Source organism: Anthonomus grandis, chromosome 4 (genome assembly GCF_022605725.1).
Source record: "Anthonomus grandis grandis chromosome 4, icAntGran1.3, whole genome shotgun sequence".
Classification (NCBI taxonomy): domain Eukaryota; kingdom Metazoa; phylum Arthropoda; class Insecta; order Coleoptera; family Curculionidae; genus Anthonomus; species Anthonomus grandis.
Window position 1 is genome coordinate 27,138,779 of NC_065549.1, and position 19,707 is coordinate 27,158,485.

The 19,707-nt window shown below is 30.0% G+C and overlaps 1 protein-coding gene across 1 annotated transcript in view; it reads right to left on the reverse strand.

Annotated features, from left to right (window-relative positions):
- Positions 1 to 834: 834 nt before the first annotated feature.
- LOC126734964 (CD109 antigen) overlaps positions 835 to 19,707 on the reverse strand; it is a 157,801-nt gene continuing 138,928 nt past the window's right edge. The window contains exons 22-31 of the mRNA XM_050438830.1: positions 18,835 to 19,131; positions 17,982 to 18,091; positions 17,737 to 17,925; positions 14,739 to 14,913; positions 14,483 to 14,677; positions 7,986 to 8,212; positions 7,747 to 7,924; positions 6,637 to 6,811; positions 2,208 to 2,313; positions 835 to 2,082 (exon numbers count right to left, since the gene is read on the reverse strand). Coding sequence (XP_050294787.1) covers positions 1,895 to 2,082; positions 2,208 to 2,313; positions 6,637 to 6,811; positions 7,747 to 7,924; positions 7,986 to 8,212; positions 14,483 to 14,677; positions 14,739 to 14,913; positions 17,737 to 17,925; positions 17,982 to 18,091; positions 18,835 to 19,131 — 1,840 coding nt within the window. The 3' untranslated portion in view covers positions 835 to 1,894. The remainder of the gene's footprint in view (positions 2,083 to 2,207; positions 2,314 to 6,636; positions 6,812 to 7,746; positions 7,925 to 7,985; positions 8,213 to 14,482; positions 14,678 to 14,738; positions 14,914 to 17,736; positions 17,926 to 17,981; positions 18,092 to 18,834; positions 19,132 to 19,707) is intronic.

Sequence of the window (19,707 nt, forward strand, 5' to 3'; positions counted from 1 at the left end):
TGTTCCCGACTAGTTTTTAATGCCATTTTTAATAAATAATCAACTCATTATTATTGGTACAGATATGGAGAATCAAAGTAAAGCACCTAAAACCAATCCAGCGCAATGGGCGCAATCCGGCTGTGCTGGATTGGTTTAAAATTTAAAAAAAGTCAAAATGTCAATATTGTCAATGTCATTTTCTTGTTATTCTTGTATTCACAGCTGGACTATGCTCAATTGTCTGAGGTTTTTAGAATAGATAATTATCGAATTCTCTGTGACTTTTCATGGTGATTTTCCATTAAGCTTCTTTGATGTTGATTATGGATTATATCATTTAAAAAAGTGTTAGATATCACTAATTTAGAAGAATTGTATCTGAAGGTGTTCGATAAAATAGTAGCCAGGATAGGCTAAAAGCCAGATTATTGGCCTTTCAACCTATCTTATGGATTTTTAAAGCAAAACTTAAAATTACTCCTTTGTAGGGTTAAAAATTGTCAATTAGAAAATATGAAAATTACATTTTTATAAATATAATTTAAAACTTCCTAAATGGACTAGAATTTTATGTTAAGAAAGACGAAGCAATAATTTCACTTCAAGCAATTATAGCACTTAAAAAATTTTTACTTGCAATATTCACTTTTGATAAAATTTCAAACCAGATAATTTAAACTTTGTACAATAAACTATACCTAATATATAATATATATAAACTAATTGATGCGTAATACTATTTAGATCCTGTGAGTGGTAAGTCGATTGGTTTTGTATATAAATAAGAGCCTCAATAATCTCTTTTAAATGAACTTATTAAATTAAAAAAAAAAAGATAAATAAAACAAACCATTATGAAAAATGAGATTCCTTATTTTATTAAAGAACGACATATTTTATCTCTTTGTTACAAACCTCAATGCTTATCACAACTTAAGAAGTAGTATGTGGCGGATAAATATATTTACAAGTATAAAAAATAATTCACAAAATGTAACATGAAAATGAATGTAATTTTACTCCTGATAATTTATGGAATTATATCTACCTATTTCGACGATAATCAATATTAATCATATGATTACTAGACAAATTAAAAATATCGCGAAAGATGTAACTAGCAGGGCAAACCATCTATGATCAGGAATAGAATATATAAAAAAAGAAATCACACTTAAAATAATGTAACATAAAAAGATCTATCCATACTAATTTTTATTAAAGAGTTTTAACTTAAAACTAAAGACAGCACAGAAAGTAAAATTTTGAAGATACTATTACATTTAAAATTATTCAACAAAAACTATTATTTCTAACTGCCTTGAATTACTAGTTTTTAATTCATCATAAATTTTAGTCTAAGGTTGTCTATATAAATAATCGAGAGAATAAATAGTACTGATGACAATCAGTACAAATGGACGGTATTTTAAGACTAAATGAGCATTTTTTTGGCAGCTCTTGCCTTTTGGGCAACAATGTTTTTGTGAAGGAATAAGCTTAGTTGTGCAAAAAATATATTTTTCCATCCAATTTTCCCATCGAGTGATAGAGCAAAATAGTAATCTCTGCTAATCACAAAAAATAATTGCTTTTTGAGGTATTCAAGATATAAGATTCAACTAAAAAAATTATTGAAACTAAGAAAATTATTTAAATAGGCCAAAAACATGTTAGGGCAATTATAAGTTAATACATGGTGGCGTAATTTTAAAAGCAGTACATACAAAAAATATGTATAAAACATCTATCTATATAGAGATATCAGACTATTTATATGCGGATATGGCTACCCAGTCGATTCTTTTTTAAAGGCAACAATTTTTACCTCTTTTACCTATACAAATGTTCCAAGTCCTTTGTACAAAAAAATATACACTAGCTACCCAGCTTCATTCAAAACGAAAACAACCTAACGGTAATACCGTGTATTTTTAAACACTAATATGAAGCTGATAGCAACAATTGTCAATAGATGGGCATTTAAATGCGTAGTTGAGTTGTAAATCCAGCAATAAGGACACTGAGAACTTCCACAGACTTGACAAATATCCAACATGTAGGTTGAATGTGCGTTTATTATGGTTTCGTTATAGCGTTCTGAAATATGACATAAAATTATTTATAAATGTATAGAAATATATAATAATAGTAATAGAAATCTAGAAATGTATGCGTTTTGGAATATATACCAAAACCCTATTTGTTATTTATAAAATTCTTACCTGGGGCATAATAGTCATAAACCCTGGCGGACAAATATCTGGACATATTAGCCACTGGATGCCATCTCTCTATTGTAAATCGGACGCACGTATCTTCAGAGTCCAACTGCAAATGAAATTTATATTTATGTTGTTGGCTGAAAATGTAATATCTATTTAGTTAAAAAAAAATTACAATAAAATATAAATATTACTAGCTCACTAAAAAAATCCACTAATATCAATATAGAGTTTCTATTCCCAGAAACAGAAGAGCCATATGGCATACAAATGTGTAAAATGGAGAATATATACTGATATATTTTCACCTTAGGAAAAAAAATAGTATATTCTAAGTGTGGAATTTTGTATTTCGCACACAATATAGGTTATATTTTTTGCAATACTATCAATTTAGTTTCGTTGCATTTTTTTTTAAATTAATATTTATTTCAATAGTTCAAAACCTTTTCGCGTCCAGATACCTAAATTCAGGATATAAAGCATAAAAATTCAGGACATAAATACGACAGATGTAAATAGCTCCGCACCAGATAAATACTCCAATGTTAAATTTGCGGACCCTAAAAGGATGCTGGCCTGAGTGAGCTCTAGCATCCCAAGCCAAAATTATTAGTCTACGTTGCCAAATCGAGCATCCCGGTTCGTTGCGTGCCTCTACAGAAGTGGAAAAAAGTAGAGCAACATTTGAAAATACTTTATTTTTTCAAGCAGTGAATGTAAACCAGAAGTAAAATTAATTCCAGTAATTTATTATTACACAAGCAATTTAATATTAAGAAAAAAAAACATGTTTCCTTGTCCTTAGTATTTTTGTATTAAAAAATTACTTTTTTTTAATATTCGTTTTTATTTCATTTCTAATAAATAAAAAAAAAACATAAGTTAATATTTTGTAAAGTACCCGTTATTCTTAATTGCAGCTTCACAACGTTTTGGCATAGATCTTATTAGCTTAGAAATAATCCCTGGATCCATATTCACCCATGCTTCCTTCAATGCTTCAAACAATTCTTGCTGATTTTTAAGATTTTCCTCTGGTTTTGGAATCTAAAATGTTCCACAAATTCTGAATTGGATTGAGATCAGGGAATTGTGAAGGCCATTCCATTACATTAATGTTTTCCTTTCTGAACCAAGCTTTTACGAACTGAGAAGAATGCTTGGGATCGTTGTCCTGTTGAAATAAATGTCTTAAAGGCATAAATCTCAATCCAACAGCTAGATCTTTTCGGCTGTTTTTTAAAACTTAAAGTACAACAGACTTACTTATGTCGTCGAACATTTCAAATTCCGAGATAAATCCAGATATCCGCACATCATAGATACAGATATCAGCCCGATCCGGCTAAACAAACCATAACGACAATATCCACTAAAAGTCTAGATGACAACAATGAAAATTCCGAAAAGGACGTCGAAATTAGAACTTCAGAACTTAACTATATAATATAAAAAATAATAAGCTGATATACTTATAGTTATTTAGCTATTTAGTTAACATTATAGTTTTTGTATTGTTTCGATTGTTATTTTCTAGTTAATATTCACCATGTTTATGTTATGTCTATTATTTAGAATGAAAAATTATACCTAATAAGTCTTTAATTTCAAAAACTTTCTGCAAAATAGTACTATTTAAGTTATAATTAAATTGGAACTGGATAATATTTCTAGTGAAAGTTATAAACTCGCATTTTATTATAGATATTAAGAGATTATCTATATATAAATATTGTTTTGCTTTTAAGTTATTTAAGCTCATAATATACAGTGTGTGCCTACAATAAAAGCATGCTTGTATTTTTGTCTGGTTTTAATGACCTGAAAATTGGAATATATATTATACTTATCTATATACCCCTGTGTATTATTTAAATAAAAGAATCTGGACAGTTTTTACTTTTATATATTTATTATACTATGCTGAGTAAATCTACATAAGCCCGATAATTATATTAATTAGATGTACCTAACTAAATCACTTTTTCTATGAAAAAGCCGCGATAAGACTACTTTTTTAGAAATAGAAATAGAAATTCTATTGGAAATTAAAAGGTGCACATGTTAAAAGTTTAGCATATTATAAAAATATTTTACAATGTTCAAGTAATAGAAACTATGTCCATTAAACTTATTCCCTTTAATAAGGAAATTGTGTTAATTTTTTTAGCATTTGAAACTACTTAAAAAAAACTTACTATATATCCTTAGAATGTAGATTTTTAAAACATTACTATATTTCGAATTTAAAAGGATTCACACTGTGAATCTACATTTATGATATTCTATGTTTTTAATCAGAACGCTTACACAATAATTTTTTATAATTTACATATTAATACAAGCGCTTTATATATATTAAAGATTTAGTTTTAAGTTTGGCAACATAGCGACGTCTTTACAGCAAAAATAAGCAAAATATTAAGCGTTTCGACTGGTGCGCCGCGCCGCCTGTCGCAGAAATTGATGAAGGGCCGAATTCGGCTATGCGAATATTTATCTGGTGCGGAGCTATTTACATCTGTGATAAATACCATTTAAACATTTAGAAAACTCCAAAACTATCTGAAAAAAATCCGCCTTAGTACTTAAAGCCGTAGTGTAAAAAAAATTACTTTTTCATGGCCACATTTTTTACCTTAGATATTTTATCTGAAAATCTTGATCTGATATTGACGGTGATGACGTTTCGCCTTTTGGAGATCAGCAATACCATTTCATCTTGTATTTTACCAGATTTAAATAGTCTTTGTAACTACCATTGTATATTTAACAAATATATCGGGTACTTTCCATAAGATCTCCATTATAAATAATAATTATAGATATAAATTAAGTTTAAGTATTAACTAATTGTTTAGTGTTCTCAAAAAAGATATTTGAAAATTATGCAACTTTGCCGAAATTCAACCAACCTTATAAATAGCAATGAAAATGATAAGTTTTTAGATATTTTATATAGGTTTAATTTCAAGCCAGGAATATTTTAACCTATAAGGTCACAAAAATTACTGCTGCTCTTCTTGACAAAGACCAGTCATATTCAAATATCATCTATCATTACAACTACTCAATAATAACAAATGCAGAATATAAATATAGGATAACAAGAAACATAAATATAGGAACATAAATCATAAAACGATTATTAAACACAACTTATTAAACAATTATCCATTAGAAAAACTCAGAATACTGAAATTTTCAAATTTTTTTCCAGAAAAAAATAACATTAACCTCTTTAGTTTAATAACTTCTTTATTTTAAAGATGTCATTTGCGACACCCATACACCTAAAAACTAAAAAAGATGATTTTAACAACTCCTAAAATTTTTGAGAAAATATTATTTTACTTTATTAAAGTAAACAGTACTACTGAAAACTAATAACATGTCTTCATAAAAGAGAAATCAACTTTAATTGCAATTTTACAAGCAATAAAAGTAATAAAGTAACTGTTACTTTAGATTTAGACCTCTCCAAGGATAGTGAAGACTAGAAAAGATGTACCATATATGGTACTAGAGGTGCCAATTAATAATGCCCAAAATCTGTAAAACTTAAATCGGTTCTAAGAATGGGGTTTACTTATAACAACTTACTCTTAGATATCAAAAAATGAAGCTTCTGATCTTTGATGTAAAAAATGAACAAGATCTTAATTGATACTAGCAAACTTTAATCTATTGAAATCTTATCCTTTCTGGGTGATCATTTCGATAAACAACTGAAATGCAAAATACGTTAGAATGTACGAAATGCCGTTTCTATTAGTATACGCCAGCCAATCCTACTTACTTCGTCACCCCGATTGCGAATAATTTTTGACATGGTTTAATTCGACTTGATATTACTTGCAGAATGAGAATAAAAGTCGAATAGGCGTCTTAAGCTGTCCAAATTTACATCAAAGTGATAAAAAAAGTGGCCAGTTACTTGATCAGAACGAGTCAGGTATGTCGCTAATTAAGATAAAAATACTGGGCTTTCAACTGGAATCCTCGTATAAATGTAGCTAATATGCGACTAAAGTTGTTCAATGAAAACAAATCAAATTCAATGAAATAGTTCATTGAATTCAAAGTACACCCCTGTCAGCATATTATGGTTTTGTTCAGCCTTAAACCTTGGTATGGAATAATGTTTTAACGTAATTCTTTTAACAGATGCTATTATAAAAATATTTTAACTTTATATGAACCTTTCATCTACGAGAGTTCATGTTGCAATTGATGCCATTGAGTGGCTCACTCTTGACGTATCTTTACTACAAACACAAATATAATTAATAAAATCATGGTCAACTAATAAGGAAATTTCTGGCAAAGAAACTTTCTCATTTACCTATAGCAGAAATAGGAAATAATATGTTTACAAACAACGGTCCATGGATTTATTTAAATCCATGCCCATGCTATAACTTACATAATCAAAATAAAATAGTACTTTTCTTTCCTGGTACTTGGCTCGCTGTAAGTTTCTAATTCTTCTTGACATTACGTACGCATCCAAATCCTGTTGCTGAACAATATACCCAGTCGGTATAGTTACGTCAAGAACTGCTTGGCCTGAACGGTCAGATTCGTTCAAATTTGACCACCTAAATATAAAAAAAACAATGTCAAATTCTACATTAAGTACAAAAACCATAGGTGAACATTTAAAAAAAAAAAGATTTTGCAGTTTTATTAAGAGCAATTACTCCACATATTTACTACTTTCTGAAACCATTGAGAGCGTTTAGGAGACAATTTTCACTTGACTTTTTCCATTTACTCGAATTGGGCCCCTTTTTAGGGCAAACTTAATTTTCACAAAGTAATAGGGTGAGGCGCTAAATCAGGCGAGTATGGCGCCTATTCGAGGACTGGAGTCCATCTAGCGGCTAAAAATTACTTTTCCTTACTCTCGAAAGGCTATCATCTTCCTTTGGCCTTTTTCGTGGTTGTTCCGATTTGTTTTTGTCTTTAGCATGATCATTCATTATCACATGCTTTTCAATATTTATGGCCAAGTTTTTAATGTTTGTCACTCAGATCCGCAAGCTGCTTATTGAAAGAATGGTTTTCAAAATTCAATGTTTATGTTATGTTGAAGAATTCTTAATTTATCTATTTGCTGACTGTTTTTGAATTTTAAACTTTTCAAACTTCTGTCAAATCGCAGCTCCCTTTCCCGAATTCCTTCTTCGAGTTCCCTGATTAGTCCCTCACTAAACCTTTTTTAATATGGAGCGGCGCTGGACCGGCTTCCAGGATAGGGAGCGTTTTAATGGGTTTGATCTGTTTACTTCTTCCAAATAGTCCCACATTTGTTACAAAGATTGTGCCTTTGTAATCTGTAGAATAGTACATAACGTCCAAGCGATTTACATTTACCTACATTTTGGTCAAAGAAATGAAAACGATTTTTGAAAAAAACAGACATAGCCATGCCTCATTCTAGGCAGCTCGTATTCTTAAATATTTAGGGTGTTATCTTTGTCTTGTACCAAAAACAATTTTTCGTTAAATTAAATGGACGAATCCAACTTACCTTTGACAGCTAATGTAAGTGATATGAGACTGATTCCTGCCGTAAGGATGCTGTTTTGTAATTAAATCAAACGCTTTAACTGGTGGCTGCGTTTGAAACTTTTCGATGTCGACGTTATATTGCACGTGCATCTGAAGAATGGCGTATCCGGTGCCTCTTGCCTCCACTTTCACTGTACCTAGTTAGACAAAACAAATTAAGTATAAAAACTGCCTTTTGCATATTTTGATAAATCTTACCCCAAGCATTAGGAATATCCATGTATTGCAAATTGGCTCTGTTTTTGTCGTTAACGTAAAGAATTTGACTTTTGCCTGGTAAGGATGTCGCTTCTATTTTCACCGTTAAACTAGAAATATCTCTGATTCTCTGAGCAGATGTGTATTCTATTAAGGCTTTCATAGCGTTGGCTGTATCAGAAGTCGAGGCCCATCCACTCTCTGTTAGCCGTTGGGTATTTAACCACCTAAAATCCAAATAATCTAAATTCCAAATAAAAATGTTGTGTAAGCAATACATTTATTTAATCGTAAATGATATTACTGTTCAGTAAAGTATTGGGTTGAAAAATATTGATCTGTTTTCGACCTAAATGTTTGTTCTGAGGTAAAATTTTTTAAGAATCATTGCTAATATGATTTCTTCAACATATTTCACATTTTTGTAGATTTAAATATTTTAATTATAAAAATGAAGTTTATTAATTTTCAAAATATGACGGTCTTGTAATTAACTTAAAAAAAACATAAACTTGAAATAAAAAGTACATCTGGCGGGAAACACTTTTATATTAGACGGAAATGGAAACTGCAAGTACGGCAGAATAAATAACGTTGTTTAACTGTAGACCACCAACATCCTTACAGAAAATTATTTTATTTTAAACTTACTTGTTGATCCGTTTAAAAACATATAAATGGGTAAACACGTATGCCATTTAACATTTGTAACCTAATTTCTTTACGCGTTCGTACACATTCTAAATTATATGTTGGTTATTCATTATTTGATGTAAACCCAAAATAATGTATATTGTTTATATATAATCTGCATCCACTTCAAAGACATTTTACTATGTAGTCCGGATCTGGTACTCTGGTACACACAAGATTTTAAAGACTTAAAAAGGAGCCACCGGTGCACCTACTTCGTGGTTACTCATTTGGATTCTTGTGCTTAACGCGTTAAGACGTTTTCTCTATCGGTAAAAATTCCGATCATCGCCATCGTTCCGGGTTAGGGCCTGATAATTATTTGGACTATATCGCTTTTTGTGTTGTTCGAGATGGGAAAAAGCAAGAGATCCTCAGACCCAGTTCAAGTGATATTAATTCGGAGGAATTGGATTTATTAACACCTTGCATGTAAGTTATTAAAGCTTTATTTATTATTAGAAAAAGGTAAGGATCAATAACAGCGATTTCGATTTCGTCCCGTAGACAATCAAAACACCGCAGTCGTTCTTGCTCCTCCGAAAATTACTCCGAGACCAGGTGCAAAAATAATTCTGGTATTGGTAACCAAGGCGTAGAATTATTTCATCTTTGTACTCATATGAAGAAGACATATCGCACATGTAATTCAAAAGTGTCACTATACAAAAAATGTAAATTTTTCAGGAGAGCAATTTAAAGTTTTCGGCAAAATGGAAAGACAAATAACGGTGATTATATTGATATTAAAATGAACGATTTTTTTATCACAGTGAACGATGTTTTGGCTTTAACCATTTTACTAAACAGAAATGGAAAATAGATTCTTTTATTTAATTATTTTTTAGTTTTTTGATTTATAGTGTCACTTTTCCATTTATTATATACAATATTTTTAGAATTTGTCAAAATTTTTCAAACCATAAAATTTAAAAAAAAATAGAAATATGTAGAAAAGCATAATATTATTATATTAAATGAAACATGAAACATTTATTTTTACACACAACTGCTTGAACAAAAAATGATGTAGGTAGGTACTTCTAAAAAATATTTTTTATCTTAACTACTAACTTAACTTAAACCGACCATCTAAATGACCACTTATGCACCGCGAACTTAACCATAGCTTAAAATTTAAACCATCACTGTTATTTTCCATTCAAATTCATACAAAATAGCTGTCGTTTACGTTTAAATTTTAAACTACGGTTAAATTTACACTGTGCCAATAAAAGTTTACATCACTGATACAGAAAGGGCACTAAAGCCAAATATAAATATAAAAATTATATAAAAACAACTACAAAAAAAAATATAAAAAGCTATAAAAACAACTGCAAAAACAAAAAATTAATTCCTAAAACAAAATATTCAAAAACCTGGTAAATACAACATAAACACAACTTTAAATATGGACAGCTTCCATTATGAAAAAACAAAATATTTTCGTTTAGTAAATTAAATATAGTGGGTAATTATCATTACAAAATATTATTATAAAAGGAGTGTACATAGCATTACATGTGCGATATGTGAGTCACATTCTGTCAGAAGTGGCGACAGAGACCGAAACTTGCGTGCATCGGCAAATGTCGCTGAAAAAGGTTGTATCCAGTGAGTTACAACTCCTTTACCTAACTTCTACTTCATAAATAACGAGAACATCGATGAAAACACTTCTCAGATACCTTTAGATTTTTTAAAAAACATTTTTGCTAAAAATCCACATCGCATAGATTCTAAATCTTTCGATCTTTTTCCGGAAATTGTTTCACGGTGGAAATGTATAATCCGAAAAGGTCTGACAAACGAACAATGTATCAAAATAAACTCAAAATTTCAAAAACACTCTAATGTGCAATTTGGCCCTCCGAATGGCAAACACTCTTGACGAAACTGCTGGAAAGAAAAAGAAAAACACTGTATTCAGCCATTGGTCTATTATGGCATAAACATAATAGAAAACAGAGAAGAACAGAAAAACATAGAAAACAGAGAAGTGGGGGGCGCGACGTTATCAGACGAAACGTAGCAACGTCGCCTGGTACCACTGGCAACACAAAGTTGGTTTTTGAATAATGACATGTTCATTCCAGGAATGTCTAAAGAATGTAAAATTTGTAGTTTTGAAACAAAACAAAAACTACACACTGACTCACACTAACATAAATAAAAATATAAAATATAATATGTCTACAACATCGTGTACCGTTGTTGACATTTTTATTTTTATTTATGTTAGTGTGAGTCAGTGTGTAGTTTTTGTATTTAGATAGGTCTGATGTCTCCCTAATGCGGCGAAACGCGTAACCTTTTAATAGACGCTTGATTTGTGAGACTTTGAGTATACTTTCTCCCCCTTTGGTCATATATCTAAGTCTCTTTGAGAATAATGGATGATTATTTTAAATTAAGATATTTATGCCCTAGAAATATTTACGGATATCTCTAATAGTGGATATAGTACCTGTGCTCAGGGTCAACGACGCAACGAACCATATTCTTCTTATATAACTTCTTAGAGTTAAAAGCATTATTTTTGGGGAAAAACATTTGGCATTGGTGTGAAAAGCGGGACTTATGCCTCTTATATTTCATCACAAGAAAACTAGGAAGCAGATTAAGAATCTCATATCTTAAAAACTGAAACGGAATGGATACTGGTCCATTATGATTTTAAAACTATTGCTAAAAAATTTGGGACGCCACATAAAGATCTTTTACTTCACTCAGGCGCAGAAATAATTGATGCGTTTACTATGTCATGGGGTAACATACGGTTTTACGCATTTCCTTCATTTTCTCTTATACTAAGAACAATTCAAAAAATGTCGCTGGTAAAGGTTGTATCCAGTGATCTACAACTCCTTTACCTGACTTCTACTTCATAAATAACGAGAACAGTGATAAAAACACTTCTCAGATACCTAGTATATCTGCAGATTTTTTAAACATGTTTGGTAAAAATCCACATCGAAAAGATTCCAAGTCTTTCGACCTTCAAGGTGGCAATTTATAATCCGAAATCGCCTGACAAGCGAACAATGTGTCAAAATAAACTCCAAATACCAAGAAGACTCTAATGTTCAATTTAGCCCTCTGGATAGGAACCCTGAGGTAGCCAATATTATGTTTACAGCACATAAAAATATATTGTTAATATACTGTATACTGTAATAATACTGTTTCACAAGAAATCTTATTCGATCTGTGGCTAATATATCAAACGTTATCGAGTTTTTACAACGTCCTTTTAAAAATAAATCCTCTGCATATGGTAGTTTAAATGCTGAGAGATCCCCATTATCATCAATCTTATTATTAATATATAAAAAAAGCGGCCTTCAAAAGCCAGGTATAATACCAACTAGGATCCAGAGGTTGTAATATCATTTATCAGTAATGTTAATGAAGATAGCTTAAAAAATATATATTTCTTCTAAATTATCTACTCGACATACGTTCTGCTGGCTACAGTACATAGAATACAAACAGCTTCGTCAATTAAAATCTCTAGTAATATTAAATCTAAATAAGGCATTCAAATATTTTAATATTATTTAAATTATTATTCATATTTTATTCCAGATCTAATAAAAAGATCAAATAGTCATAATACACAGCCGTGTATTTAAGGAGATTGAGTTATTAAGTTAATTATAATATTAGGATTTATTTGAGGAGATTATTTAAAAGAGTTTGATTGAAATCCCCTCTTTTTAGTGACAACTCTAAATTATGTGTAGCCTTCTTGTTTTGAAATATATTGATATAACAAAGAACATTCGAAATGACAATTTCGATTTTTTATTTTTGACATTTAAACAACCTCATAAACACGCGTCTAAAGACACGATTAATAGATGGATTAAGGATGCTATGCATAAATCTGGTGTAGACATTTCCATTTTTAAACTATACTCCACCAGACATGCCTCTATTTTCTCATCGCAATACGCGCAATCTAAATTTAATTTTGAAACCAAAATACTGTACTAAAAACTTAATATAATCTGTTTACCCACGATATTAATAATTTTTGTTGTTCTTGTTGACTTTCTTTCAAATAATATAAAGTTCTTTCTTGTCTGTACACGGGCTATATATTACGATATTTATACATGAATTACATTTTATCTAAATTATTAAAAAAAAATTATAATAAAAAAAATAATGGTTAATGGGTTACAACATGCAATTTGTTTTACTCAAAAATAAAAACCTTTAAACATCTACATAGTAAAATATCTTTGAAGTGGATGCAGAGAATAATTAATAAATCAAACGAACCTGTGAATTTCAATCTAAGTTATTCTCTGTATCCACTTTAAAGACAACAAACCCTCCCAACCCGATAAGCCCCAATTATTTTTAAATAAAACAAAATGATACTTTAAACTAAATGAGTGACCGTGAAATGGGTGCACCGGTGGCTCCTTTTTGCGTCTTTAAAATCTTGTGCGTATTAAGTACCATATCCGGACTACATAGTAAAATGTCTTTGAAGTGGATGCAGGGAATAATTTAGATCGAATCTCACAGGTAAGTTGGTTTGATCTATTAATTATATTTCGAGCCAAGACTGACATAATTTTAGTTATTTTTTTAATTGATTGCAAACCACAAAAATCCCAAAAGTTGGCAACTTTGTTTACTAAAATAAGAACTAGTTCTATAGCCAACTTGCAAGAAGTTTTTGTTTTAAAAAAATGCACACTGCCTCCAAACAATTTAATTCAGAAGAAGAAACGAAAGCAACGTGAGGTTTTTGTGTCATTCATCCAAAAAGGCAAAGCATGAAATAATAAATAGCGGAAGCAAATTAAATAATATTATTTATCGAAGCAGTCGATGCCTCAGTCGAATTATTATTAATTGAGATATAAAGATGGTATGAGATATGGTTTTAATTAAGGTTATCAAAAATATTCTTTCGATCTATTCTGTATTCTATTCCTAACAGGTAGAACTTTCTTAAATGTTTAATATATTAAATGATATATGATATAATATGAATTTAAAGTGTTTAAATTAAAACTAAAATCTGCATGACAAGAAATTAAGACAAATACATTTTTTCCTAATCAACTTCTTCGTTTTTATTTTCTTTGTTTTTATCAACACATCTTGATATCTCAATGCTAGTGTAATTGCAAAATGTAACATATATTTAACAGAAAATTTATCCCACGAGTTATAAAAACAAAAAACTCCACACTGAGACATTAAATCTTAACATTTTATAATAGTCTCAAATTAGATTCCCACTAGACATCTTTAGATAAGCTAACAAAACTTTAAGAATTTATTTTAAGGTTTCAAATTAGAAATATTTAACAAGTATGCATTCATATTAAATAATTACAAATTATAGATAAAAGCATATATTCATAAAAGCATAACATTCTTTATTGGTATTTCTTAGAAATTAAGAGTTTACTATTTACTGAAGAGTATTATTTATTGAATAAATCTGAATCTCTATATTGCTCAACTGCTTATAGCTGTTACTCAAAAATTTTATAGAAAATAAAACGAAACCAAGCTTAAAACAGGAAAATGGCTAAGTACTGACTCTAGTAACGCTAAAAAAATTGTCCAAAGGTTACACAAAGCAGAACTGAAGGAAACGAAAAACCTGTATTTCATTTAAATTTAAAAATGGTTTTAACTTTACTATACAAATTACTTATTTTAATGTCTCTAAATTTTCCTATTGTTTTTCTTTTCTAATTTTCAAAAAAACTCACTCAAGTGTACTTTATTTTATAGATTTTATCAAATGTCGACTTTTTACTCACCTTACAATGTTATCTACCCATAGCTCTTGCCTTTCTACATATACCATCAAAGCATAGGCTGTAGCTTCTATATTTTCACTATCATATTCATAAGGTAGCCTTGGGAGCAAAAATGGCCTTTGGTTTTCTAATTTAAATGGTGGTTGTGGTATTCGTTTTCTTGCAAAATACATTAACCCTCCTTCAAAAATGCCCCTGCAAATGAAAAACGTCATTGACGTATTTACTTTGTTGATGTGTAATAAATTAATTATACTTTGTTGAGAGAGCCAAATATGCTCTCTCTGCAACGGAAGCTTTATTTTTCATAAGTGCATAAGCTACAATAGCTGTGTCGAAAGCTTGTCCTTTGGTTTCTATTAAGTCCATGTTTCTTTCTAACCAAGAAATGGCTTTTTTCGCTGCTATAGCTACTCGGGAACTTAAACCACCTAAAAATGTATAATCAAACTGGTTAATCATAAAATTAAATCAAATTTTAATATGGACGACGGTAAAAAAACTAAATTATCTCCTCGAGACTACCGGACTGTCAAGAATGTAATATGCCATATAAAATGCCGCCATTTTTCATAGTACTTTATATTATACAGGCTTTCTTTCTAGAAGTATATCTACGGCCAAGCCAAGATAAAAACACGAAAAATTCATCTTCTGACAGTCTAAAACGTCTAAAAGACGAAGATGAAGAAATGGGACGTTTATAAAACTGACATTTTATTGCTAATGGTACCTTGATGGTTAAAGTTAAAATATTTATAATACCGGCCCTAAATGACACTATTGCACTGTATGTTAAAAAAAACGTAGTTCGCAGCATCATGGTTATCTAAAGAAAAATAACCAGCACAGTCACGTAACCGAGGGTTTCAGCGCCGTTTAAAACCGCCGTGAAAGAAACCAAGAGTTTAAATGAATTGTTTCTGGGTTTGCCGCTTGGCGGCAGCACCACATGGTAAAAGAAACTGGACGGTAATCGATAGTCGACCGAATACATTTTAAAAAGCAGGATTGCGTATCTTCCCAAATATTCAATCAACGCTATAATTAATTATCTTATACGTAGCTTCCTTTAAGAAATGCTAAGAGATGATTTGTGTCATCACGAAGTATCTATTGCCAAATGTGTATATTACAATATATTTTATTAATGAAAATGCCATTAACCCAAATTATAAGCTACAAGCTAATAAATTGTTCAGTTCTGTGAAAGGGGGTCCATTGTATACACGTTATGTTAACCGTTTGAAGAAGGTTTAAAATAAGTTCTCAAAGTTGTTATTGTATAAAACAAAATATCCGTACAAATACACTACTTATCCCATTTGAATTCAATTGGTTGGACTTACTCTTTTAGATTTAAAATTGCAATTACGACCCCTAGGGGGAATTTTAGAAACGTAAAAATATTTTCCAGGTTTGGTCATTTTAGTTAATATTTTTTAGCTCGCATTCTTAGTTAGCCACTAGTTTTTGAATCCATAAGTTTTTAAAAAAACGATGTATGAAAATTCACATTTTTAACAAAGTCCTGTAACGACAAAACAGTTTAATTTAAAGCAAAACGACTTTTACATTTCTCATTTATAGACAACCCTTTTTTTCTGATTTGTTTATCCTAAAAAATACAGCCAGCTATATCGAAGACTAGCAGTTTTGCTCTTTCCTCAAGCATGCGAGAAGCCTTCAAAGCACCTTTTTAACAGAAATATTTTAAATGGAATGCCCAAAAAACGTTAACAAGTTCTCGATGGATACATACAGAATGAAAGAACTAAAATTTTATTGCAAATAATTATTTTATCATTAATAGTGTTAAATGATTATTTATTTTTTCCTTGTTTTATGGAATTTAGATGAAATAAATCATTACATAGAAAATAGTTCTTTTAATTTACTTGTTAGGACTTAACCATTATTTAATTATTAATTAACACTAGAAATTATGGGACAATTTAAGCGTTGATTGAATAATAGGTACGATTCAGCCAACGATTTAAGTTTTAAGCCCGTTACGACCTGGGTGGCCACGCCACTGATCCAATACCATTTACCATATTACCATTAATAACGCCCAACCACACGTTTACGGTAAATTAATTTTGAAATGATCTTGGCCGAATTTCTTTAAGATTTTGATATGCCTAAATATGGATATTATGATAATTTGTTACCCCACGTATTGTAATAGAAAACACATCCGTCCAAAGCTTCTTATTTAAAAAATAAGAAGCCACTGGCAAAATATTATCACTGGGATGCAAATACCGACCCAGCTGTAGATGCCATGCATATCTGTGGTCATCATGTAATGTTCGTAGTATTTTAGACCTAGATATGCTAAGAGATGAACATGCTAAGCTGCTTGCGAGAGCTAAGCCTTAAATTATTATATATTTATTAAGTACGAAGTCTACGATATTGACGACCTGCTGCTTCCGAATTTCCATCACAAAATCCGTAGCAAAAATAAATGTTTGCGTATGCGTTGCTAGAAAAGAACATTGTTTAGACTAATACCTAAATACAGACAACTTTAATCGCAATGTTAATAATACATATTTTGAAAATAAATCACCAACATTCAAGAAACTGTCATAATAAAAGCATTGACAGTAATAGTCTTTTTGGTTTCATTTTATTCAAATAGAAAAAAAATAGGTTCAATTGCCTAATGACTTATTTTTTTTACAAAATTACGTATTAAATGAAAAAATATTTTTTGTCATCAACTAAGCGAGCCAGAAATAATTTTTATTTATAAAATAAAATCCGTGACAATTATTTCCAATAAAATTGTGCAAAGATGTTTCCGTACGCACGCTACTGGTGTATTATCTAACCAAACATGCCCAGTTTCATTTAAATATCTAAAATATTTATCAAATTAAAATTTTTCATTAAAACTTTGCCACCCTATGTCTTTGTAATAAAGCATTTTTGAAAAATAATTTACATTATAAAATTATATTATTTAGAGATTTTCTATCTGCCATTTAAGTTTGCGCTTTGGAAACTGGACCACTCTGTATATGTTTGGATTAAGTCCAATATTATTTTTACATACAATAATCTACTTGAAGTATATTAGATTTTTTATATATATAGGAGCTAAGGTTTTATCTATTTTCTATCAACAAATTTCCTTTGTGTAAATGGGGAGAAACGATTTATGGAATAAATTATCCTAGTTTGAAGTAACCGTACATACAAATAACCATAACTAAGAAATATTATTCATATGGTTTACTTACTTGTTAAGTCCTTAACACTCTCTAATGTAATAAGTACATGAGCAGTCAGTGTAATATTTCGTTGCGCTTTATAATAGTCATTAGTATCAAAGTTTAAAGAAGAATTGTACTTTCGGTCTGGAATCCAAGTGGTTTCATAAAATGATCCGTCCTCAGTTTGGCGGTTAAGCACCCACTCAACTGCCTTGGCTAAGATAATTAGATATTATTATAAAATTCTTAATCTAGAACTAAGAATATCTTACATATTACAATGGGATCAATGTAAATATAATTTTCCCACTCATAGAAAGTAGCTTCCTGTAAAATTCTGGCGCAATACGCCGTTAGCCACACTGATGGAGCTGAATTGTTCCTGTAAATTAAAAGTTAATCAACCGACAACAATATATAATAAAAAGATATAAAGCGTTTATCTTAAGAAAATGGTCAATGAAAGGAAATTGCTATTATATTAAATGATTTATATTGAGGATTTTTGGGCTAGGCTGTATAAGGTTTAAATTTTCATAGCAAACCCTAACTAACATAATTATAGCATATTTATAGTTTTTAAGTTCAGTTAATAACTTTTTTTTCCGTAGAGCTAACGAATCTTCTCTATGTTTATCACAAATCTCTGGGTATTGAGGTCTTGATTAGGCTTTCTTAAACTTAAAAAATGTACAATTTCAGGAAAAGATTTGATTCCCTATCATTTAAAATTTATTTAAGAACGTTACGTAGAGGGACAACTTTTGACCAAAAAGTTTAATCCCTCAAGCGGGCGTGGTTATAGAATATTTATTTAAGGTCTTTCGGTAATTAAAAGAAAAATCTTTTACGAAAAAATTGATAATTGGAACCATAAGATAACTGCCTTAAAGTTGTTTACTCGATTCACTACCAATTAACATTCATTATAATTGTATTGAAGGATTGTTTTTAATCAGCAAAACTAAATGTTGGGCCCGATGACAATTAAAACAAGATTAGCATTTATTTTGTGAAGAAAAGACTTAAAAAAAAACATCTTATTTATTATTCATTATAATTAATATTTAAATGCAATAGTATAATATACATATGTATATACAAAGAATGTGTCATTGAACTTACCAGTCACTCCTAAAAGTGGAAAAGCTACCGTCGGGTTGCATAAAGCTCAATTGCCTTTGATATCCTATATTTAAATAATGGAAAGCGAGTTTTTGCAAGGTTTTGTTCTTCTGCTGAGTATATCGCATGTATAATAGTGTGTACATATTTGCAGCGAATGAAAATATATTTTGTTCAGCGGAATCCATAGGGAGATGCAATAATGAAGTTGCATTTACTGGCATAGTAGGGAATATTGGACCCACTACATCACCAACTATTGATATTCTGGCTTTATTTGATCCATATACATAGTACCTAAAATAATAATTAAAAAAATGTTAATACGACTTACTTTTAAATTTCTCAAAGAAATGTTTCTTAAATTTATTGTAACATGTCAATGTTACTTTAGAATAATTTAATATATACCAGTCTCAATATTCCGTTTTACTCACAAAATCGCGAAACTTGAAAATCTATAGTACCTTTCCGTTGCTCAGACTGTGCATAGATGACATAACTGGTTATTTAACAATGATTTTAGGCAAACATCTATGCATAGTGTTTAAGGTCTTTACTCTCTATATTGTAATGTGGCCATTGATAAATTAATTGAATAAATTTTTTAACCTTTGTTTTGCTCTCTTTACCGGAATTTACTTAGGATCTTATGCGATTCACCGTTATTTTATAATTTTCGTTAACAATATTATTTCTAATTTTATAAGTAACTAAAATCAGATTTTCTCTTTTTAACTTGGCAGAATGCGGGTTGTCCATACTTCGATCTGTCTGAAAATTTCACTATACGTTTATATTTCATGTCAGTGGTGCTGATTAGCACAAAAACTGTGTCTCAAATCGATACTGGAAAGGCATTTAGTATCTCTT